The 26,799-nt window shown below is 27.9% G+C and overlaps 2 protein-coding genes across 2 annotated transcripts; both read right to left on the reverse strand.

The window, feature by feature from the left end:
- Window positions 1–1,667: 1,667 nt before the first annotated feature.
- LOC114124430 (dnaJ homolog subfamily C member 1) lies at window positions 1,668–7,519 on the reverse strand. The gene is made up of 7 exons (XM_027987682.2): window positions 7,077–7,519; window positions 4,895–5,040; window positions 4,286–4,606; window positions 4,107–4,210; window positions 3,916–4,044; window positions 2,568–3,096; window positions 1,668–2,438 (listed from the first exon to the last, which is right to left on the reverse strand). Exons 1-7 carry the CDS (start codon window positions 7,081–7,083, stop codon window positions 2,331–2,333), a joined length of 1,344 nt encoding a protein of 447 aa, XP_027843483.1. The 5' UTR covers window positions 7,084–7,519; the 3' UTR covers window positions 1,668–2,330.
- Window positions 7,520–10,868: 3,349 nt separating this feature from the next.
- Window positions 10,869–25,619, reverse strand: LOC114124436 (uncharacterized). Its single transcript, XM_027987688.2, has 4 exons — window positions 25,396–25,619; window positions 24,982–25,334; window positions 17,530–17,953; window positions 10,869–15,171 (listed from the first exon to the last, which is right to left on the reverse strand). Exons 2-4 carry the CDS (start codon window positions 25,242–25,244, stop codon window positions 14,818–14,820), a joined length of 1,041 nt encoding a protein of 346 aa, XP_027843489.2. The 5' UTR covers window positions 25,245–25,334; window positions 25,396–25,619; the 3' UTR covers window positions 10,869–14,817.
- Between the last annotated feature and the right edge of the window lie 1,180 nt (window positions 25,620–26,799).

The raw sequence follows: 26,799 nt of genomic DNA on the forward strand, positions 1-26,799 counted from the left end.
TTATTGATAGTAATCGTTTATAAAATATTTAATTTATATAGATAATAAACTATGTAGATATAAGTAAATTGAAAATTTAAATAAAGGTTAGGTACTCATAAATAGTTCATAATGTATTCAAAATAATTTTTTTAGATATTCAAAGTACAAATTTATAAAAATTAGAATTTTATACAACTTTTAAAAATTTTAGTTAGATAAATATTTTATTGTAACTCAAAAATATTATTAGAAGAAAAATTGAAACTTTAAATTAATGTTTATAATAATATTTTTTTAATACAAGTACCTATAACCTATGATATCATATTTAAATATTAAAATAATTAACAATATGATATGAATAATTTAATTCCTTTTTTCTATCATGAGAAACAAAATGTATAACAAGTATTTTTCATCAATTGTATATCACATAATATAATATGAAATATCATTAAGATGACAGATCATCTCTGCTCAAAATCATTGTACCAAACCTGCTAGTTAGCTACTTTTATTTATTGGCTTTCATTTTATTTTATTTAACTTACGTAGATAATTTGTCACAATACTGTAAAATATTTAAATATATAATTACAAAATCTACTAATAATCACAATTATACTTATAACTTCTAAAAATTGTATTCCAAAAGTATTTTACAACAATCAACAAAAAATACTATACTTTTTTTTAATCATGAAAATGTTTTTAATATTTATAGTTTTTATACCGTTCTAGCGCATACTAAGGTAAGTCTTGTGATATTAATTTAAAAATTAGTTCTTAAAACAGATTTTAAATACTCATTACATACCAAATAAGTTTACATAATACTTGAATTCTGACCAAGATAATAAAATATTGTAATTGTGATCAAAATGTATCCACTATGTAATTATTGCTTATTTAACATAACAATAATTACCAAATTATGATTTGAGTTGGTATTTCTATATATTATATATTAATATTTACTTACAACATACTTTACAGTGTTATTTAATAATAATAACCAGAAATAACAACTAATTATGGTGGAAAGCTTTTATAAATGTCTGAAATTGTGGGAAATCGGTATAAATAATTTTTTTAAAAACCAATACAAATAATTGTTACCAAAACTAATTCAAATCATATTATATAACTGCTAATAGTTCAGATGAAATGTATAGTTAACTTTTAACAGTAATTTAACAAATAAAATTTATTGTTTAAGGGTAGCCCATTAAATAATAAATAAATAATTGAATACAAGACATTTTTAATATAAAATGTTAATCATTGTTACTTCACAACAGTGCAATTATTAGCCCTATATTACACAATTGCAATTTTATAAATACCTTAAGTTACTCATACACTGGAAATTTGACCAATTACTATGAGGATACTATTTATTCTATTAATTATTTTTATTATTCAAATCATATTTCGTTATTAATTATAAAAAAAATCACATTATTTTTACATTATTATAAAATTAATTGCCATATTTTTTTTTTTTTTTAAGTATTTGTATTATTTTATACCGTTATATTTTAAAAATATCATATCCATTATTAATAAACTTAGGTCATAAGTTATATTAGTTATAATTGAAACTAATAAAAACCTATCATATAGATAGACACTTATGTTACCTAGGGCAATATTATTAGTTAACTAATAATGTAAAAATAAAGTATAATATTAAATCTAATGTTTATTGATTAAGGTACATTGAAATATTTATACCACTGGGAAAATATCTCTTAAATTCTGTGACTTAAGAATTATACATTTTATAATTATTAAGCAAAAAAAAAAAAAATAGATGTAACTTGAATTACACATCAAAAAAGTAGGTTATATTTTTACTAATACAATTTTATACTCATTAATAATGTAATAACATAGAAGGAATTAACTTCAATAGGATAACAAAAGAAAATATTAAAACAACAATAAGCCAAATGAAATAAATGATAGAATACCCAAGTCATTATTGAAGACTTTTACAGAATAAACAGATTTAGCACATTTTATATATATACACGGTATATTAATTTTAAAAAGGTATAATAACATACAATTTATTTAATGAATAAAATAGTTAAAATATAATAGGGTAATTATCATAAATTATATCTTAATTGGGTTCAATAGTTTTTTTGTAAGACTGACAATAGTCATCTGAAGCGTTTAGGGTTATTAATTTAGTACATGGATTTACATTTCAATTGGCTATAAACACACACTGATGTTATGTCAATTATAAAATGAGCTTAAATAATCACAACCAAATCAGACTTAAGAAGAAACAGGGGACATAAAAGCAAGGTATATAGAAACACGTTATTCATAATTCATGATTCATTAGTATTGTTTTCGGCATTTTCTATACCATCATCAATTGAATCTTTTTTCTTTTTCACTTGCTTACTTAATTCTTTATATCTTGCCATACATTCTTCCTATAGAAACATTTAACATGTATTACAATTAACAGTTTAATAACTAAAATGTATTATTCATAGGTAGTTGAAGTATTACAAAGAACAATACTTTTAAATAATATAACTATTTTAAAATTTTGTACTTACTTTAGTTTTATTTGGTACACATTTAGATATTTTTTCCCAACGATTTTCAGTAGACCCTTTAGGAAACTTAACGAGAGCATTTTCCAATGTTTTCTGTTGAATCTGAGTCCATGAATTATCACTCGATTCAACATTTTCTATCGCTCTTGTTTTAACTTTCTTCGGTTCTTCAGTAGTAACTGATTCGATTGTCTCTCCAGGAGTTGGCACCTTATATCCATTTTGTTTCATTTTATTGGCCATATATGCAACTTCAGGAACAGGACGTTGCATTGCTTTGCCAACCTTTTGCCACCTATCTGATGTACCAGGAGGAAATTTATTTACCATCTGAGACAATTCGTATAAATCTTCATCGGTCCACAAACCACCAGCAACTGCTGGTGCATCATTTTTTTCAGTATTAACTTTTTCATGCGAATCTCCATTAGTGTTATTATAATCATTAATTTCTGGTATTTTATATGGTGTTTTACGACGTCTTATTCTTTCACGAATAACTGGTTCTGGTTTTTCAAATTCCACTTTTCTAAAAATAAATAAATAATATATAATATTAGTTATGAAAACAAAAAATTCAACATTTCGTATTTAAAAACTAAATATACATAGTTCAAAAATCATGGTACTGTTTTCTTTTTTTATATTACATATACTATGTAAAAAATAATGAGTTTTTTGAAAATCAATACAAATTTAATAGCTATATAAATTTTGAAACTACTGGTAGGGAGAGGGGATCTATACCCCTAAACACTGATATATATAATTATTATAATTAATGTATGACTATACACATAATCTGACTCAGTAAGTATACTTTAAATAACATATTTATATTTCAAATATAAGTAGGTTGATTATCAAAAATCTACTGAAATAATAATAAAAATAATATTTTGCTATCGTATTTTCAAAGTTTTGATAAAATCATCTGCCTTAGAGTCGTTCTTACAACGTCCTGTTAGTGTCTGATAATGCTAAACAGCAAAATTTCTTATAATAAACTATGTTAACCGATAGAATTCTACCGAATAGTCTTAACTGAACACTGTAAGAACGACCCACCCTTAATGTTAACTATTTTTATAAGGGACAATATGACATAATACTTAGATTAAAATTCAGTAAACACTTGCTTTTATAAAAATAAAAATAGTACATTTGAAATACATATTATATTCAGGACCTGCTCCCAGAAAAATTTTGAAAATCCACTATTGTGCCTATTAATTATAAATGTTTTCTTCAAATACGTTTAATTTTAAAAAGAAACATATATATTGCAATGTTAAATAGACTCACAAGTGTGTAAAGAATAATAAATATGAAATAAGTAGGTACTCACTTTTGGTTATTTTGTCTTTCTTTGAATTTTGTGACTAAAAATGATATTGCTGCGGTTGTAAGTGAAGGTGATTTTAAGATGAATATCCATAACCAATAAGGTAATTGACAGGGAAGTGTATTTTTTAAGCTGAAAAAAAATGAATTGTGTATTATGTATATTAAATAAAAATTAAAACCAAATAAACAAACCTAGGTTTTGGAATGTTGACATCAAATTCCGGTGGTAATGTTGAATCACCTCGATATTTCTTTTGTTTTCGAATTTTTTTAATTTTTGAACTTAATAACTCTTCCTAAAAATATTGAAATAGATAATAATTAATAAATTTTTAGTAACAAAAATCAAATCATGATTATAGATCACATACTACAGTGAATTTATTTTCTATATATGATCCCCAAGCCACAAGATATTGTCCAACACTTATAATTGAAAAGAGAATAACAATCATTTCTAGGAAACCCATCCTTCTAACTCTTCTGTAGTAGTAAACAGCATGATGCCAATCCGGTAACCCTTCACTTAAAACTTTGTCATAATGACCACGTTTTACAGGATCCCGTAAAACATCATGAATTGAAGCTAATTCTCTGAATCTGGCTTCTGCATCTGGAGAGTTATTTTTATCAGGATGTAATATCAACGACATCCTTCTAAATGCATGTCGTATTGCTGATGAATTAGCATCCTAAAAAATTAAACAACATTTAAATTAAAAAAATCCATTTAAATATATAAATATACTTTTAAGCCTAATTGACTAAGTATTTTAAGTACAAAAATTGTACAAGTTTATAAAGATATTATTGACTAAAAGTAATGTCTACTTCTTGATATGATGTGTTAAAAAAATATATAATTAAAGGATTTAAATATTTTAAATTTATATTTTATTAGTTTGAAATTGTCAATTTCATTTTAAAGCAATTGTTAATTATGTATACTAAATATGATAGTTGTATACAATAATACTTACTTCAGGTACTTCTAAAAATTTATAAAAATTTATATTATTCATTTCTTCAACCAGATCAAAAACTTCCATTTGATCAGAATCCCATGCTTGAATTGATACTGTGTTGATTGCCAACACAACTAAAATTAGAGCAAACATTTTTGAACCTGAAAAAAAAATAAGTATTAATTCAAGATAACATTTAATAATATTTGAGGAATAACAGAAATTATGTGTAATACATGTATAAAAATAAAATAAAATTCAAATAAGATACATAAGTAGTAAGTACATGTCATATAATGAATAATATATAGGTATAATCTCGGGTATAATACTTGCAAACATTTAAAACAAATAAAATCTTTATCGTTTAGTATTTTTTGATTTATATAATATAAAATAATACAAATAATTATTCTAATTGTTTATACTACAATACCTACTTATTTAATTTAGACACTTTTGCTATTTATGTTTCATACATATGGAAGATATTCAATCAATTGCCACCCAGAAATAGGACATATTATGCTACTTGGTGGAAGGAAATTTTAAAATAACACTTAAATACATTAAAAATAAATAAATTTTTCATGCTATACAAATATATTTTTAATTCATTTACTGAATACTGATCAATTTAATCATACCATATGGATTTAAAACAAGTTTGGATTTCTCATATTTTAGATAAATAAATAAAAAAGTTACCTAATGTATCTAAAGCAAATATTAAACGTTAAAATCTGTTTTCAATATTGAAATTCAAAACAATTAAAAAAATTAATACTTAAGGCTAGATAATTTAATACAATATTTCTCATTAATTTATGTAACTGTAATAAAAAAAAAAAATTGTGCATTAAGTTTCAAGATTCTCACGATATATTGTAGGTAGAAATAATATACACACACCTGTAATTGTCCCATATCCCAAAAAATAGACAGGTGGCAATTGACCTAGATTTGCAAGAGAGAGATAATAAATCTTTAGGAGATTCAGTGATGTAATTTCAGTAATATTTATTACACTCTGGTATAGGATACCAAACTTTTAATAAAACAAATATGGAAACAACTGATAACACTATCGATAAAAAATTTTAAATCAAGTGACTATCAAATTATGAATATTTAGTAAGCTCCCAATCATGTTACATAAAGGTAGTTTAAGAGTTTTTAAAATTAAAAACTAATATCTAATTGCAAATCTTTTTATAAATATATAAAAATAAAATAACAATGAAAACAATTATGTAAGAACAAGCCAAAAAACAATTATTTATATTGTACTCTTACCTCTTTAAAAATTTGGTAAAAAAATTAAATCTACCAAAGTACTAAATGGTATTGAATATACAAGAGAGTATACCTTAGCATAATATATGTTAATATTACTATTATGTATTTAACAAACACATTTATCTTCTTTTGACAAAAAAATTAAAAATAATTGTACCTTTACAATTAATATTGAATTTTCATTTAGGAGAAGTATAAATGGTCGATTTTTTTTTAAACGCGAGTTATTAATCTCGAAAGTATACGATAAATACGGCATGAGATCAAATTTGCCTAATTATTAACAAAGATCATAAAAACAGCACTCGTGTCAAACTATCGAACACATAATAATGGCAGTGCATCGACTACCGGGGGGCGTAGGCGCGCATTGCACATCGGCCCCCACATCACCGATAACATCAGTGCCGTAGTTAGAAATTATAGAGCATATCGAGTAGGTATGTTTTTCTCACGATATGGTGTTCACTGACAAAGTTACTGGGCTATTTAGGTACCTACACGTCGAGTAAATGGCTATTCGATCGGACAGACGAGTAGTAGGCGTGGACGATACCCGTCGATAAAAGATCAAAGAAAATAACACAACACAAATATAAAATATGATAAATCGGCAAAACGTGTGAACGATCCGTCAAGACGGATCGACGAAAAATCTAAACGAAAAAAACCGGAAACTCGCCGTCGGACGGCAAGAGAAACGCAGAGACGAATCCGTGTCACCATATTGTAGCGACTCTATGCGTCGTACCCACACACACACACCTACCTCTCTGCCCGTCGGGTGCGTGTTCCGGATTCACGAAGTGCCACACACCGTTATGCCCCCCCAACATGTCGGTCCGATCTCCTCCGATCGGGACGACAAAATGCGTTTATAATAATATTATAATATTACCGTTCATGTTTGCGGCACGACTGCGACTCGCCAAAAACACGACGTTCGTGCGGGTTGCCGGCGGCGGCGAGGACGTCGTCTTCGCGCGATGCACAAGGCCCGTCCGCCGAGTATCGTTGGTGGCTGGCGGGCGGTGGCGTCGAGAAACGGCACACGACACGTCCAGCGGCTCTGTACAGAGTGTGGACGACCGAACGAGACGGATATCCGCGGCCGACCGCGTGTGCGCGCGCGTTACCCAGTCGAAACGTGGCAGCCGACGGCGCGCGATCGGTTGCTGTTGCTGTTGCTTTCGCTGACGACGACGACGACGACGGTGATAACGGCCGCTGACGACTGTGCCGCCGTGTCGGACGCGACTCGATGACTCGCTCGAGCGGTTATAGGTAATATTACTGTGTGTGTGTGTGTGTGTCGCAGGAGTAGGACTCGCCAGCCCGACAACGGTGATAACGGTTCCCGACGGGTGATAACGCCACCACGCAAGCAAAACGATTGTCGGCGGGAAGGACCGGGGGGGGGGAGAGGATCTTATCAACTTCCGAGCGGTGTGTGTGACGCGGCGGCCGAAATCACCCACCGCCCACGAACCGCCGCCGGCCGGCCGGGCCCTAACGTACTTTGATGTGACGTCGGCGGCGAGCGATAAGGATAAAACGCCGACGGGGAATTTCGAATAATAAATCCTACGAGCTACGTCGTGGACGTCGTCGACGCGGGTACACGTAGCCTGCAGAGCTGCAGCAGCTGCTGTCGACGGCGGCGGTTTACCGTCCAAAGTTCGAAACTCGCGGTCGAGCGCCGTGGTTAGGCGCTGGTGGGAGGCACCGAAAACGTGTGCAGTTTTCAAGTCGATATTATTTTATAACGTCATTTTTTAGCCGACTGCCTTTGGTAGAAACACGACGTTATACCTATATTTATTATACGGGTTTGTAAAAATAAATGCCAGTTTCAGTCGTCGGTCACGCCGTGCTCGTCGTGGTGACTGTCGAGACGGACCGAACTACATACTTTATTTTACCCAAACCCTTCCACCCCCGCACGAACTGCAATCGTTTTTTATTCATTTCGGTCGAGTTTGTACCCACTAACTGTTTGTAGGTATTTTATTTTTACACGGGTATCGCGTTCATGGATAGTATAGATAGGTAGGTACACGAAGATACCTACCGTGGATTATACGGTATAGTATATACCTACTAATAAAAAATAGGTATACTACACACCTAACATAAAAGTTCCGTTTTAAGCGTTTAATGCTTACGTATTCAAAATTATGTACAGCTACGTCCAAAAACTATACCGTCATAAGGAAACGAAACTATTTCTCCCTACCACAGAGTATGTATACGCAACTGTTGAATTGTACAGCTATATATTAGATAATATTATTTACACAATCATACCGTTACGATATTTCAATAGCGTCTGGCTGACACAGTGTTTCGCGTAAGGTACCTAGTCATGCATTTCGCATACCAAAAACGATTTAGCCATTTAGGCACAGGTCGGAAAAAAATGTGTTTCTACTCAAAGTCGTCGCTATTACACGTAATTATTATTGATTCGACAAACCGAAAATGACAAAAATAAAAACATCGCATTAGTTGAGTATAGATAGTTTTCCTGCGATATTGTTTTAATAAATAGATGATCTTAGGTACGTCTTACATGATATTATGCATATAATATAGTTGTGTTGACATACTGAGTTATACATTATATGCATACGAAATGTGATATGAGTGAGCATAAGCAGCATAGTGATACTAATCAGAACTATAACGTGTAGGTAACGGTAAAAATATAAAATATTATACTCCCTATCTCTACAAAAATAGTACACGTCGCGACGCTTCGATACGACATATTATCGTACCTATACCTCTTAACCCAAGTCACGAAAAAAAACGATATATTAAGAGCACGGGTAATTGGAGTGAAAGCCAGACGAGAATTTATACAGGCAATACCTATAGATATATACAGACCGATTGAGTGTCTGTGTTCATGTCAGTGTCAGACAGCAATAATTAGAAGGTGTACGGCGCATTTAGAAAACAGTAATTTATGTACAGATTTAAATTCCTCGCAAATTCGCAAATTATAAGAAGAATATTTGAATAGTGAATAACGAGAATAAGATATCAAATTTTACTTATTCAATAAACAATAACTAAATTATGAAATATTATTTATAGGTAGGGTTAGGCCTCTGTCCACCATAACTTGTCAAAATAATGCTTAATTTAAACTTCAGGGTTAGCTCCTGCCTTTCTGGTGGCAAATCGAATAGATATCCTTTGTGCATTATAGGAGGTCACAAGTAAAAAGTTTTCAGCAGTTTTCAAAAAAAATGGGAAAAACCACACAAAAATGACAGAAAAAGGGGGAATTTTTACGCAAAACCAGTTTTCGATAAAATCAATTTTTTATATTGTTAAAACTCAAAAAATATATTATTTAACTATTGAGGAACTGTAAAATGTAAAAATCAATAAAAAGCTGTTTTTATAAAACATTAACTATGCTTATTTATCATGCATGTACCTATACAATAACTTACCTATGTTAGGTTAGGTTGGTTTAGGAACAGTTAAGTTCACCCATTCTTAACTTAAATATAAACCAATAACCAAAATTTATTAGTAGAAGTTTTCACAAATGGTAATTTTTTTAATTATGTTTTTTATATTTATATGATGACCATCATTTGTCTGTGTAAACAGTTAAAACTATATAAAAAGTCCTATAGCTTGGGTGCAACTGTTCCTATAATTGCCTTTATTAAACGCCCTGGTTAGGGCCTTAGATTACTATACTATATTACTATTATAGTTTAGTTGTAATTTTAAATTGTAAGGTCATAGTAATTGGTAGGTATAACGTATATAAAATATAAATTATATTTCGTGGGACCGTGTTAAAAGCTTACCTATCTAGTATCTAATATCCGCAAGTGTGTACATTTTATCGTTTCCTCACTACATATATTATATTATATCCTACTATATATTGTACAATTTGTACAGTTAATAGTTATATTGTCAATACATTTACTGATATCACTATATAAATTCAATGCTGATATATAATAATATTAAACCTAACTGTAATACTGTTACTGTATTATAACATTTCGTATATTCGTATAAATATTGCCTTATGAGGTATGTATTTTGTGTCGTTTAATGTAAATGAAATATTTGACCCGCATATTAGGCAGATGTGTAGGTATTACATATTATTTACATAAAATAAGATGATTCTAGTACGTAGTTTATCATTAATGATTAAAACATTAATGTTCTTGGTTAATACTTAATCTATGTATTTAAAAATACAAATTCACATAAATTAAAACAATAACACAATGTTATTGAAAAAAATATATTTTACTGCCTATTTTTGATCGTAAAAAGTGTTTTTAAAAGACACGGCGTTACTGTAATAAATGATATTACGTATATTTAATAGTTTTGTGAAATAATTTTTAAAAACTATTATCCTTATTTGTATGTACATTTAACTACAATTCTTAAACTTCCTATAAGTCGAATTATTATTTATATTATTTTATACTTACTATTGAAATTTTCAAAAAAAAATTAAATTAGGTCTTTATCTCCGAATTTTAAAATTGAAAATGGTCAATTACCTTCTAAAAATGAATATTATATAATACTAATTATTATTATAGTAATTGGCTTTGAACATTATTAATCCGTGATCACCGACTACGTTAGAATTATAATTCATGCGTACGTAATTAAAACAAATTACGCTTAATTATAATTGTTTAAATGATTTGATTTTATTGATTCACAGTATTCATTACATAACTAATAGCCAGAAGGTACTCATTAGATATATTAAGTATAACTTTTTTTTAAACTTAACCACCTTTTATTATACTGATATAGGTACCTATAATTAATACATTATTCACCATACATAATATGAATAATAACAATAATATAACCAATTGTAATACATTTAAGATAAAGAGATTATAAATACAATATAATTAATATTATAATATTATGTAGGAATATTGAATACATTTTTCATCACGATAATAATCAAATACAAGCAAATACATACAAGTATACTATAGGTACTATAAAAATAAATAACACATGTATACTTATAGAATTAAATAGGTATTAAAAAAGCAATTAGTTATAGGTAATATCAAGTAGGTATACAATTCAAAGTTATATCTTCAAAAAAAAAATAACTATTTTATTTTGTATAGCTTTATATTAATACAATACTATATTATAAAGCTTTCAGCGATAATTTTAAGAACAGATAATATTATAAATTTAATTTTTTTTAATACAATAATAGATTTATAGAGGTTATAGGTTATATTTTAACGAATCTGTTATAAACCTATAAATGCAGGTATTAATTATTAATAATAATTTAAACAATAATATAAATAGAATGTTTTGAGTATTTAAAATTAGAAAAAATTATTTTTTAATAAATGGACGGATTTATAAAATACCGTTAAGTTTAAAAAGTCTTTATTAAAAACTAACTACTTTTGTAGGGTATCAAAATGAGGAATAGGTACTAAATCATGTTGGATTGATTATAATAATAAAAAAAATTAGAAATATATAGGTAGGTGGTTTCGTTCAATTTCGCTTGTAGTATTAGGTATCAAGATACATACATATTATGTATGTATATATTGTACTCAAGTCATAAAAAAAAAAATAGTAATATTATCATTTTATTTTGAAAAATAACTTATAGAAGAGATTGAGAGAGTAGTGGAATTCAAACAATGTTTTATGATGTTTGAAATGAATTCAAATTTATATTTAACTGAAGTTCTTAATAAATATTTAAATCATTATCAATAAGCATATTTGATCAACTTTTTACGTCAATTCTTGAAACCGTATATTCTAAACAAATTATCTTTTATTTTTATTATTTTATTATAAATACATAAATTTATTATAGTCTAAATAACCCAATAATTTATAAAAAAAATTAGTTTATACTCAACAGGATCTGTAAAATAAAATTGTTTTTGTGGTACACGTAGTATAGTACACTATAGTACAGGGCTATAGAGAGGATGGGTATAGTGGGTCCAAAGTATAAACAATATATTATTATAATACAACAAGATATCAAGATACATAAAGCTCAATAAGTAATTGTAATACATTATTATTTTCTTATTTTTTTTTTTAGTTTATAGGTAACTGTTATTAATTGTACTGTCATGTTAGATGAAAAAAATTGATTTAGCATTTTTAAAAGATTTATTATTAGATGATTAGATGCAATTATTATTAAAATTTCAATAATGGAATAATATTGCCTAGATAAAAAAATAGTATTTTTAAGATTATATAAGCTTAATTAACTGGTGTATAAAAGTTAGTCAGATGATTATATTGAATATAATTTTATAAATTAAATACATAAAAAAATTTGAAACGGTAACATGATTTAAGGCCGCATTTTAAATAGACTTAAAACTTTTAGGTAATTCATATAATTAATAGGTTACTTTTAAATTATAAACAAAATATAAAATCGTGTTTTGTCAATTTAAAACTTTTTGCCAAAATAATTTCATACAAATTGAAGATATAAAATTATGAGTTAAACACTAATTGGTCTTGGCCACTTCATACTGTATGAGTAAAAACAAGTATTTAAAATATATAAAGACATACAGAATGGGTAAATACCTAAGCTATTATAAATTAAACTTTATAAATTATATTTATTTGATATTTAATAATATTATAATAATAATGATTAATGAGCTTCACTATAAATTGTAAATATGAAAAAAATGTTTTTAGATATTTTTATAATATTGTTATTAAAATATTAGATTTGTAAATTATTTATTTTACTTTACATGTTTTAATAAAATATATATTTTAAAACAAGTTTCTTAAGTCTTTTTCTAAATGTATCAAAGCGTAATACTGTTATAGGTACAATGCTAGAATTGGATATAGTCATATATAGAGAATATAAGGAGATATAGTACTATATTTAAATTGGTTTTTAAATATTTGAGCGTATCTCAACTAATTTTATAAAAGTAGATTGTTAGGAGTTTGTTAAAATGAAAACATTTTAGAGTTGGTATCTTATTAGCTATTTATTTTCCAATTCTAGCATTCATCTCAATACATGTTAGTCGATTAACCTATAGTATTATAGTATAATATTAAAAATTGTAATAAAAATGTTAAGTTAATTGACTTTGAATTCTTTAGAAATTCACTGATCATTTTAATTTAAATAAGTTAGCCATTAGTCCATTTAACTTATCAGTCATCTATAATGTAATTATATTGATTTCGAATTGTTCCTTAAATCTACCAAGTATTAGTTTATCGTTAATTTATAAGATATAGCTCAACATAGTAATAAAAATATAAATATATTAAGATAGGTACCTATTAAATAAAATAATAATCTATAAAATAGGTAACGGAATATAGTTTTAAGTCAATACTCAACAGGACAAATTATTTTCGTAAATATTCTCAAGGATGTATACTATATAGATAATAATAAAGTAGCTAGAATGTTATAGTCTTATTAATATACTAATATAATGAAACGTATAGGCATATAGTATCAGAATAACAAAGTGGTTTGCCTAAAACCTTCTTCGTTGAGTGATTCATGGATTTATTTATAAATATTGAATTTAAATGTTATGCAATGTGGTCATAATATTATGTTTCTCCAATTTTACTAATAAAACATCTATTCAATAAAAATGCAAGGGGATTACTTAAATAGTATCAAGTTTGTATCACACACTTAGTATTAAATAGGTCGAGAAACCCGAGAACAAACACGAATTAATAATTATTCAAACTCGATATTACTTTTATAAAATATTTAATAACTTCGGGAAGTGAAAAATCATGTTTATAGAGATCCCGCATGTCTCTATATGCATAATACAACATTTAACGAGTCGTTTAGAAATAATCGCTCTAAAATAATATGATTATAGCACGTTCGTAATAATATACTATGGATCACGTAGATGATCACTGTCTTATAAGACCGTGATGATCACCATGACCAATTTAACAACAATCAGATAATAATTAAATGATTGATAAATAGATAATAATTATTTTATAATACCATACATAGCAGTTATTTTTCTTTTTTATTTAGCATTATTAATATCGATGCTTTTATCTTATATATAGGTAGTTGTTGCGCGCGCATTTTAGCATTTTACTATAACAATAGAATTAAATTTAAAAGGTTGGAGCAAAAACCACACAAGTCAATTTTTTTCAAAAATGCACTTATCCGATGAATAAAACAAGTATACCCTAAAAGTGGGTTTAAATTAGTCCGTTAAATATAAGTATAGACGTATAATTTTATTTATAGCGAATAGTCTTATCTGGTTTTCTTTTTTTGCTACAAATAATGATAAAAATTCAACAACATAATGCATAATTAATGTTTAAACAGTGTGCATACGGCTATATACGCAATACACTTTTCAAAACAAAACTTGATTAATGTTTTGTTTAAAAAAAATATGAAAATTTTTTTCATTAAAAATAAAAATATTTTAGTCATAAAACTTTTTTTTTATGATACTGAAAAATTTCAAAAAATTGACTTGTCTGACTTTTGCAGCAAGCTAGTTTTCTAATCATTATTATAATATTATATATCAAAATTATTTAGTATGTGTGTGTGTTTATTGATCTTCTGCAGCGGTGTGTTGCGGATCGATGTTATCCAGCCAGTTGACTATGAACATGTTCCTGTCGTATCGGGTGAACGCTTTCGGCTGGTATCGTTTTATAGTGTCGGTGCACACGGCAATGTCGTCCTGGCACAGAGGCTTTCCACCGGTTTTCGGTACGCTCAAATATTTTCCTGAACTCGCGGCTGCGGTGGCTGTAGTCGCGTCATTGCGATCAGACAACTGCGGTTGGTCTGGCACACGATCGGCTCCGGAACTCTTGTCTAAATTAAATTCGCTCAGTGACAAACGTTCCAATGTCTTGTAAGTTATCAATAGACGCCGTTGAATATAATTTTGTCGCACCTGCAGTAGACACAAAATACATAACCATTATATACTATCATAATATTATTTAGAACCAAATTGGCGCTTAGCCAGGGTGGGGTTTAGGGTGTCGAAACACCTCCCTCTCTGTGATATAACTGTGATAATGCTAATAATGATTCAGGTTTTTTTTTAAAAAATGTGTAATTATAACAACTGCTATAAGAAATATTATCAATAAACCATAAACTACGTTGTGACACGTATACACGATTAGAGGTAAGATTATTATTTTCCGGACACCTTACAAGAAAGAATCTCCGCGTTGAACTAATATAAATATAAATATAATTATTTTATACACCCCATTTAAAAAAAAACCCTGGCCATGCGCACCTGAAAACAGTCTTCAAAACTACAATATTATATAAACATTGAAATTGAACACATAAAATATAATATACAAGTAATGGTGTCAAAAGCAGTGAACTTTAACCGTTTTGGTATTTCAAGTATATTTTACCTACTATATTATATTACTTAATTATAAAACCCTCTCACGGTTATATACATGATTAATAATGATAAGTGTGTACACTGTATATCCCAAAATATACTCTGGTTATACGAATATTTGTATATAATATGGTGTGTGTTATATAACTGCTGTTGTTATATAGACAATATTTATTAAACACCTATAGGATGCGGCAACACTCCAATAATCATGTGACATGCATAGTTACTTATATATAACAATATGGTTTTTAAAAATGAAGAGTGATGATCATAATATTATGTCAACAGTGACCGAAAAATAATATTATAAATTTACCTTTTCGTTCTACGCGATTGATTTTAGGCCATGCACATTACACACAACGTCATCGAGATTTTTATCATATAACCATATACACTATATTTTTAGTGATTGCATGTGAATATTGAGTATTATACCTATACATTACTACCAAGATTAATAATAACAATTGAGTACACGACATAGGTGCACATTGAGTGACATGCATGATGTAAGGTTAGGGGTGTGCTAATAAACAATTAATTTTCTACTTATCCGTGCTCAGTGAAATTATGTAATAAAATATAGAATATAAATTTGAACCGTTTAAATTTAAATTTATTATAAATTTTAATAATTAACTACCTACAGTCATTTTATATAAATTACCAAATAACCTGGTATCTAATTAGGTTTTTCCTGAAATCAATTACTTATCTAAATTTTTTATTTGCAGATGTTCTAAACTGCTGTGGTATGTTAATGACAACATTATCATTGAACAAGGAAATAAAAATATATATTTGATTTTTTTGTTCATTGATGTATGTGGCGGATCAAATAATATTATTTTATATTTTTCATAAATTATTATCATATTGTACGTTATTATTAAAGATTGTTTTACTCTCGAATCGCGGAAAATACATCGATATAATAGCTGCACAGTAAATGTCGACACACGCACCTCACACGAAAGTAGGCAATTTAATGACTTATAACGTGCGCAAATGTTTTACTGCTTTATCATTTTTATGTTGACAATAGAATTATATATAAATGACGTTTTGTTAAGTTCTATCTTAACCCATTATAATATAAAGTGGTACGTTACTAGATCTGTAATAAATACGAACGGTATATAACTCCTAGCTATGGTGCAGTAGGTATAGTTCTCAACCTTTTTTGATTCATGTCACCTTTAACCAAGGGCGTATTTCTGGGGGGGGCGATGGGGCGATCGCCCCCCCCCCCAGAGCCTCTGTTTTTATTTCTATTTAATAGTACCTACTTTAATATTTTCGTAATTATATGTAATTATGATACAAAAAGTTTTTTTTTTAAATTGTATCAATAAGTCGCCCCCCCTTGAAAATAGGGCCAGAGACGCCCTTGCCTTTAACCACTAGAATCAAACACTGCGTCACTCTAACATCAAAATAATATAAAAAATCTTAGCTGTAGGTATATCTAAACATTATTCTATTATTATTAAAAAAAAATAATAATAATACAGTACATAATAATATGATTTTTTTTTTTTTTGCCAAAATTTATTTTTTTTCATTTTCTCGTTGATTTTTCGTGTCACCACGGTCGAGAACTACTGCTATGGTGGGTGCCTACCTGGCTATATGCCGATAAACGAGTAAAACAAAGTTTGGGAACCACCGACCGAGATATTTTTATGTAAATTTATCTATTGCCTATATTTCATATATATCATGTGATCGAATTGCAAAATATTTATTATCTTATTTCAAATAAAAAATTATTTTAACCTATAACTGTTTAATTATCGATCTACATCTTCATCCAATACATCACACACTATCATCACACTTGTGCGTAACGATTTTTTGCCAATAACATAGTACCTTTTTGTTGACGGACCTCACGAGGTCAGTGGGACTGAACGCGGACGGCGCGTAACTGTTGTGCAACGAGCTGGAGTACCGGCTCGGCGACGGCAGCTGCGACGTGGACGCCATGTCGCCGACCACCACGCACGTGGACAGCGACCGCGACGTATTGCCCAACCGGCCCTGCATGGTGGTGGCCATCAGCAGCACGTCCGAGTTTATGCGCAACTTGTTGATGGCCAGTTCGGAAGCGCTATGCGGCATGCGGACGTCGTCGGCGTCCGCGAGCCAACATCCGGTGTCCATGTTGGTCGCGTCAGCGATGTCGCTGGTGCTGAAGCTCTTGGACAGACCCAGCGCCGACTGCAGTGCCCCGCAGCTTTTTATCAAATCGTTCTCCTCTTCGAACCACACCGAATTCGTTATGTCCTGCGACATCCTGTTTCGATGTATAAAAACAAAATATAGTTTAAGTATATTTAATACCTAGGTAAATTGAAAGTATACGTATGACATATTATATACTTGTATAATATATACATGTTCTTACGCCGATTTATATATAAATAACATATATATATTTATTATATATATATATATTATATATATTTTTTTTTACGTGATGGTTCGGTGCAAGAAGGGCCGATGATTAAAGAAATCAATCAAAATTGTCAAAATGTTAACTTTGAATACGTATAAAAAAGGTTATGACTTTCTATTTTCGATGCATATATTGACTGATTGATAATTAAACAACTTATGAAAAACCTTGTATTAAATTTTAAAACTTTTTTAACTAGGTAGTGAAAAAATTTTAATCAACATTTACAGAAAAAAACTAAAAAAAAAAAATTGAAAAAAGTTGATATACATAGCTCAAAATATTCTAAATATTTTGAACATATTATCAAGTACAGAAAATATTGATAAAACATATTAACATTTACTGGAAATTCCAAATATTTTAAGTTATTTAATTTTGAATTACATCAAATGACAGTTATTTAATTTTAAATGTTGATCTATCAGCAGAACTAGTAATAAGTTAATTTTTTTTATAAGAAACCACAATTAGTTGAAGATCGAAGTCTTTTTTCCACTTATTATTGTGTATACAGATAAAAGCATAAATACATCATTATAAAATCAATATATTCATAGCTTCGCTTGAAATCTAAAGTAGGTATGTATTGATTGCATAATAAAATGTATATAATTATGTGAAATATTCATTATCTATAAATTAAATTTTTATGAAATACACAACCTAAGTTTTGTTTTCATACATGTTAAAAATTTAAAACAAACGAGTTTATCATAGTAAATAATTAATTAATACGCAACTCGTACGCTAAAAATGTAGTAAAAATAAAAGTTTTTACAAACATCATCTGAACATATTATATACAGTGAAAACTGTATATAACGGACAGTCACTAGAACAAAATAATTGTCCATTATAGACAGGTGTCCGTTGTAGACAGGTTTCAATGTTTTAAAAATTACAATTTTTACGTACATTTATATTGTTTTATATTTTATAATATGTATTAGGTATAATCTTTATTAATATTATATATTATACACACATATACGTTATAAATTTAATTTTAATTATTATTTTTATATTACATACATACAATGCCACATTATAAATTTATTATATTATATTTATACAAATTTATTAATTATTTCTTAAAAAAGATTCTATTGATGTTTGTTTTTTGAACTTTGATTTGGTTATTTTTAACTCGTGATGGATAATTAATTAATTCGCTCATATTTGAAAATCCTTTTTCATCGCCTTTATTTAAATAAAATTTTTTCAGACGAATCAGCTGTTCAAGAGCTTCTGAATAATTTGCCAACGTCTTTATTTCAGAATTTTCTAGTTGGTCATTAGCTTGTTGCTCATCATCGACTTCCACGGGATTTAATTCCGATCAAATATCATCTAAAATTATAGCTATATCATCTGAGCTACATTCTGTAGGCAAATTACTGTCTATTATGGCAAAATCGTCGTTTTGAGGCAACGGAAAAAGCTCCATTAATTCAATCAACTCATTTTCATTCACTTCATTTTCCATTTCTAGAGGTTCACTGGACGGAAATTCTGATTTTTTGAAACAATTTGTGATTGTCAATGAAAAAATTTTTGTCCATGCTTTTTTCACCCATGTAATCACTTTTAAAACATTGATTTGCTTTGCCAGGTCGTGTGCATTTCAAGCGTCATTCAGATTCGCAATAATGTGTTGTAATGTGAACTCGCGGTGAAAAACTTTGAAATTTTTGATTATTCCTTAATCAAAAGGTTGAGAAGTTGAAGTTATGTTTGGAGGAAAAAAATAAGTGTTACGTTGTCCAAAAACAGATGTGTATGTGATGTCGCATTGTCAAGAAACAATAAAACTTTTCTGTTTTGAGTTTTCATTTGCTGATCGAGTCGTTGAAGCCAATCTGTCATTATATGAGTAGTCATCCATGCTTTACTATTCGCCTTCCATTCTACTGCTAGTTCACTTTAAAACACCTTAGATTAACAGATTTTCCAATGACGAGTGGTTTAAGTTTTTCTTCGGACATAGGTATATCCGTACTTATATAATATTTTCATTATTATAATAATAACATATTAACATTATTTTACTCTTAAAATTTTAGTTAATTAATATTTTAAAATTTAAATAATATACGTTTTACACATTATAATTACGTAAATATAAACTAGATATTCAATTAAATTAACAAAAATGATCTTGTATTTATTGTAGCAAAAACGTTATTTCAATGTTTGGATATTAACAAGATAAATACCTTAATTATTTTATATTTTACAATAAATTCCTTTAACATTGGATTCACAATAACTGTGTAATTTTACTATTAGAATACTTTTAAATAGAAGCATACAAATCTGAAATCTTAATAGATATTCAAGTACTTATATCTTCACTTTAATAATGTCTTATTAATTAATTTGTTTTTAATTCTTACGATTCTACTTTTTAACCAATATTACTGTTTTTGAATTTTTTAAAGATAATTAAATTTAATCAAATCGTAACGATAAAATAATATTATATTTGATCAACTTAGTTAGGTATGTCAAGGATTCTTATATTTTTGCTAATAACATTGATTATAAATGTATTAATGTATTATGTATGTACCTAACTATCTATTAGTATACTTAGTAATATTTTCAATAATTAATGATAAAGTTATACTTAACTGAAAAGTTTAAGTTTAGTATTATTTATGCATACAAATATACAATTATTTTTTACTAACTTAGTAGAATATAAGCTTAAAACGTAATTATGCTTCACCGATGAGTATATGTTGATGAATAGGTATAATAATAATTATAATAATATACCTAAATATCATAAATAATATAAAATAATCATCGAAACAAACCTAACCAGTCTAAACAACTAAGTATATTAATTCATAATAATGTTTTTGGAAATAGCTATTAAATTAATTAATTTTAGTTTTTAATGTTATAATATTACGGTAATTATTAGATTGAATTTACAGAAAATATTACGTTTATTATATTATTAATAATATTTTAACATTATTGTAAAAATACATTTTTATACAATATCATATTATTTTTATTGACTTTTCGATCCTACTATCTTTCCGTAAAATAGTGTAACAAATTGTATAAATATCTAGGAAATGAATTTCATTCTAAACACATATTTTATTGAAATAAGATATTTTTAATGGATTAAACAATATGTATGATTTAGATCATTCTAATTGAAACAAGCCCAATTTTATCTACCATATTTTTGCATATTTTGGTATAAATACATTTATTTTATATTTGAAAAATAATAAGTACCTACATAATATTTCCTAAATATTTTAATAATTTTTAATTTATTTCATATTTGTATAAATAGTTTTAAAGATCACAATTATTTACAAATTTCGGAACCAACAGACAGACACTTAACAACAATTTAAAAAGAAAAGCGTTAGACGTGCTTTGCGTATGAATAAAAATATTTAGGTAGGCATCTACAAAAATATACCCGGGTCGCTATTTACATAAAAATTTTGAAATGGGACGCAATTTATAGCGACCCCAACATTCATAATCTCATTTATTGAAACCCAATGTTCCCTTGAGAGACAATATATTCTTATTTTTATTTCATAGTAGAGTACACTTCTCTTACGTAATTTTTGCATAACATATTTTAATTTGTGATATCTCTATTTATATAAATATTTCCAAACGTAAACGAAAAACTGAATTATTGATTTTATACAATGGAATATTAATGGATAACATGACTCAAAAAATTATAATTTTTTGGAAAATATAATTACATAGAACCTTTATACCTAAAACCATTTAAAAAGTATTAGAAAATTAAAATTACAAAAACGAAATTTAAAAATAGTTGAAATTGTTTTATAAATAAGTAGATTTAAAGAAATTGAAATATAATTGTAAAAAATTCAAAATTGCCAAAAAAATGCTTTATTGACATTGCTCTTAGCTAGATTGTAATTAGTACTTTTATAAAACGTATTTAAAACTTACTTAGCAATAAACTAGAATAGTAAAAAAATTGCAAATGCAACAATGAAAAGTAGTAGTGGCCTAGTAAATAGAAATGTATAAAAATAAAAAATTTTATGAATTTTTGACTACAGAATAATTTAATAATTTTTGAGATTTTGCAAAATTCGTTAAAATACTAATTTCAAATAGGTACTTATAAAAATGTCGGTTGTAAAATATTTTAACACAAAAATCTTTTTAATACATTTTTAAAATAAAAATTGTATTTTCTAAAAATATATTACAATAAGATAATTAATAAATGATAAGATACGAATACCATTCATCTTTTACTTTACAAAACTATTATTTAATATTTTAATATTATTAAATAGATTCATAAAATCAATTTTTATTCTTAAATACAATCAAAAATTATTCTTACCTACTCTTTATTGTCATTTAAAATTATCCATACTTTATTAAATTATGGTTTATGTAGATTTTTCTAACATTACTTAAGTTTTTATTTTTATTAATTACCTAATTAAATATGTATAATATACTTTTCAATACAATAAAATCATAAATAATTTCACTCAATATGTCGCTGAAGGATAGTTTCGTCTTGAACCATTTCTTTTATGTTATTGATTATGTTGTCACAAATGAATTATATACCTACTTTTGTTGTGTACCATATGTATTGATTTTTAAGAAAATAAAAAAAATTTAGTAATATTGATTTTAACTGACAATAAATTTAATAAAATGTGTAAAAAAAATTGTTCCAGAAAATTAATTTTACTAAAATGTGATTGATTGTTTATTTTATACATTTTTAACGACGTGTCTAATAAGTAAGTTATTACAGATTATAATTTTATAAGCTTATAATATAGACTATATCTATAGCTTTAATGATTAGTGTTTTTAAAATATGATCTACATTCTACAACCACTTATATTATATCATATTTTAAATAAGTTACTTTTAAACTTTCATTTAATAATCTAATGATAGTAATTATTAAGGTATTGTTGAAAATTAAAATCAAACGTCAAAATTTTTAATAATTATACATAATTAAATATCAAAATAGACAACTGTATCAAAATAACGTATTCGTTATTCATTATATTCTTATAATTTGTATAAATTTCGCATTTAGGTAGTTTTTACATGAGTAATAAATTGTGTTACGAGTTACGACCTTTACTAAATATTAAGTAATCAATTTCAATACTATTTATTAGTGTATAAGCTATAATGTCTTACAAATAATATTTTGTCCATACCTATTTACCCCGTAAATTAATACTACAGTGAGTGAACGATAAAATATGCAAAAAATATCACTTCGTAGTAGGTATTTGAAATCTGTTAATATCACTATTCACGAGCTAATATTATATGGTACAGACATGTATAGTCGGTGCATAATATCTATAGATAACGTCTTATATGTCACAAATACCAAATTTTACAGGTAAGCAATTATACTTTTACCAATTTCATAGAACATTATAATATTATTTAACGCATGCATTCAACATAAATTGTTCGTTGTATTTGTTGTATTGTTGGGTTTAATTATAAAACATAATATTAAAGATAAATAAAGTAAATAAATTATATAAAGATTGTGCTATATATGTTAAGTACGTTAATAAATTATTAATTATAATTTGTAGAGAATAGGTTTAATTTTTTTTAATTAAACCTTATAGTTATTTGTGATAATTGAAATTGTTGTTGTCCTTAGTTATCGACGTATAGCCGCGTAGGTACCATAAATTATTAGCTGCTTGTTAGCTATTATAAAATATTACAATGTTGTAAAAATGTGTGCATTGTATATTATTATGTCTGACATTATTATTTTATAAAATATAATAACGGATTCATATCAATATAATGATATATGTTCTGACATATTATTTATTATTATGAGATCGTATGATATTTGATTTCTCCCAATGCATTTATAGACTAAAATGTATGCAGGTCAATATTTTTAAAAATGTATGTAATAGTATAATATGATATGTCAATTTTCAGCTATGTTGTGTGGAAAGCAGTGATTTTTTTAAACTTATTTCAACATTTCAAGGCTGAGTAGTAAAATCAGTGTGGGTTTACTTAGTAAACTTATAAGCTGATTTTGAAAAGGAAAAAAATGGACCCACAATAACGTTATCTATTGCAGGATTTATAGCTGTCAAATTATGTACAATATGTAACATGTATAGTAGAACATTGTGAATAATTAGGACAAAGTGAAAAATGTATAAGTAAAGGCCCAATATTACCTCGATGTCTGAACACAATATAAGGGAATATCAGGGTAAGTATACTTGTGAATTTAATCGAATAATTTTTATAAACCTACAAAAAAAACCTAGTCTCCACACATTGGCCACTATAGCTGGTAATATTATAATGTTACAATAATATATGTAAATTATCCGATTTTTCAAGTTGGGTAGATAGCTATAATACACGCAAGACATACAGATGTATTGCAAAAGTTCCGCGTACCGAATAGTGAGAAAAAAAAACATTGTAATAATATTGTAAGAACAAATAAAAAGATAAAAAATAATAAGTTATTCTGGGTAATATTTTTAGTTCATTGATCGTTTTATTAATTTTATTAGATATAAAGCTATTATAAAGAGGTTTGTAGAGAAATAACATGATAAAATGTATATACTTGGTATTGCTCATACTAATATTCATGTCGATTTCGTCCACCATGATTCGGCGCACAATACGTCCGGACAATACACATACATTGTTCCTACTCCATAACCACTAAAATCGCGAGCAATATGCGCGCAATACCCGATTTTCAATAATATAATATTTAGCCCGCAACAAAATGTCATAATAATCATATTTATTTATGTAATATAATAGTAGGTACCTTTTGAAAAACGCTTCGGGATAAGAGCTGGTAACGCGGTTCAAGACGACGGCGGTGGTAGCGAAGGGCTGCTGCTGTTGATGTGCGGCGGCGGCGGCGGCGGCGGTCCTGGAGGATAAGTCCTTGTCTCTGGACGGCGACCGCGGCATCCGACAGCCGGTGGCCATTATTATCGGCAGATTTTGGCCTGCGACGCCTGCACCGCCGCCGCTCCGATTGTCCTGCCGGCGACAAGACTGCAGTCCTCCGTCGCTGGATGTCATCGTGCGACCGCGACCAAACACACACACACACACACGACGGTATTTACGGTGTATGCCGCGACCTGGCCGTCCGTTAAAAATAGTATGTGTCTATAACATTATTGTACATGATTTATTGTAATAATTATTGTCACTATTGTTATTATATTACGCGGTGTCCAGTGGTGTCTGTTTTTTGCAGTATGATTATAATATGGTCACGACGACGGATCTGACACCTGCAACTTGTGGCGCCGCGCACTTTTGCGCGCTTCCGTTTCGGAGACCCCAAAGCGGGTAGAATAGCTGCGACGGTGGTGTGCGTTTTAGGGCCGACGGGCGCGTACTGCGTTCGCAGCCGAGCCGGGTCGCGCGTAACACGACAACAATACAACTTAAATCGATAGTAGAGAGACTCCCGTAGGCGGCGTCGGCGATATCGGCGGCCACGGCGGCGGCGTATCATATAGTACGTTATATTATTACTGTGTATACAAATTTTGATGTCACGTCCAGTGTGACCGTTTCGGCACGACCGCCGAGTGCGTATAGGTCATATTATTATTATAGTATATAGGTATGCGAGCCGGAGTTGTGGGTTTATGCGAATTTAATATACGATATAAAACCACAAAACATAATATTTAAACTCAGAGTCCCCAAAAACACCACTGTTTAAATCGCACCAAAATACTCGTTTAACTTTTTTTTTTTCAAACGCCTAAAAGTTTTTAATCATACGAACAAAGAACATTATTAAATCTATTATTTGAACACTAGGAAAGTGTTTAAAAAATATTAATAAAATACTGATACATAATAATTATATTATATAGGTAACTTATATGAAATAAAAAATAATTCATAAAATATGCATGAAAATAGATGTGCCAATTATTGGCCGGAAATGATTTATAACAGAGTAGGAAAATCGCGTCTCTATAAAAAGGATTTAGTCATATTCATATTATATACTACATAAATATAGGTATGAAAAGATTTGTTAATATGTGCTTCTTCTTTTTTTAATTCCTTTAATAGTATCTTATGAGTATTATTTTATTAAAATGTCAGTTTTTTTTAACAAGCAAAAGTTGCCTATTTATCGCCTACTATTGATAAAAACATAAAAATTCAAACATAATCTAATTATGAGTAAGAATTCCTATTTTTCCATAGTTTCTTTTTATTTTATTATACCCGATTATTTTGAAAAGTATTAAGGGTTTTAATTTATTTATCAAAATACGGACTAGATTCTACCAAAAAAAAAGCATTTTTTCTTCTACGATACGCATCCTGATGATCAATTTTTTTTATTACTATCAAATACTGAATAATTTTCAACAATTAGCAATATAGTACCAAAAAAATTTACAATTCAAGCCCATTTGGTTATAATATATAATGATTTTTAAAAAGTTGTCCATAATACGGTATTCATAATGCAAAGTATAACGGTCTTCTATCGAAATAAAATGTAATATGGCATATACTCGTAAATTTCACTTAAGACAAAGTTAATTTTCGTAATTTTAACCATTTTTTTTTTCGTAACTTTAACTTCAAAAGTTTA

The sequence above is a fragment of the Aphis gossypii genome, chromosome X (genome assembly GCF_020184175.1).
Source record: "Aphis gossypii isolate Hap1 chromosome X, ASM2018417v2, whole genome shotgun sequence".
NCBI classification, from domain to species: domain Eukaryota; kingdom Metazoa; phylum Arthropoda; class Insecta; order Hemiptera; family Aphididae; genus Aphis; species Aphis gossypii.

Bases quoted from the DNA above. Each gene is read 5' to 3' on its own strand.
- LOC114124430 (XM_027987682.2), bottom strand. The intron at 4,045-4,106 runs GTTTGTTTATTT...ATTTTTTTTCAG, and splicing joins GTCAACATTCCAAAACCTAG to CTTAAAAAATACACTTCCCT. The intron at 3,097-3,915 runs GTGAGTACCTAC...ATTTATTTTTAG, and splicing joins GAAAGACAAAATAACCAAAA to AAAAGTGGAATTTGAAAAAC.
- LOC114124436 (XM_027987688.2), bottom strand. From the start codon at position 25,244: ATGACATCCAGCGACGGAGGACTGCAGTCTTGTCGCCGGCAGGACAAT. The intron at 17,954-24,981 runs GTACCTACTATT...ACATCGAAACAG, and splicing joins CCCGAAGCGTTTTTCAAAAG to GATGTCGCAGGACATAACGA. The intron at 15,172-17,529 runs GTACTATGTTAT...TGTCTACTGCAG, and splicing joins TGAGGTCCGTCAACAAAAAG to GTGCGACAAAATTATATTCA.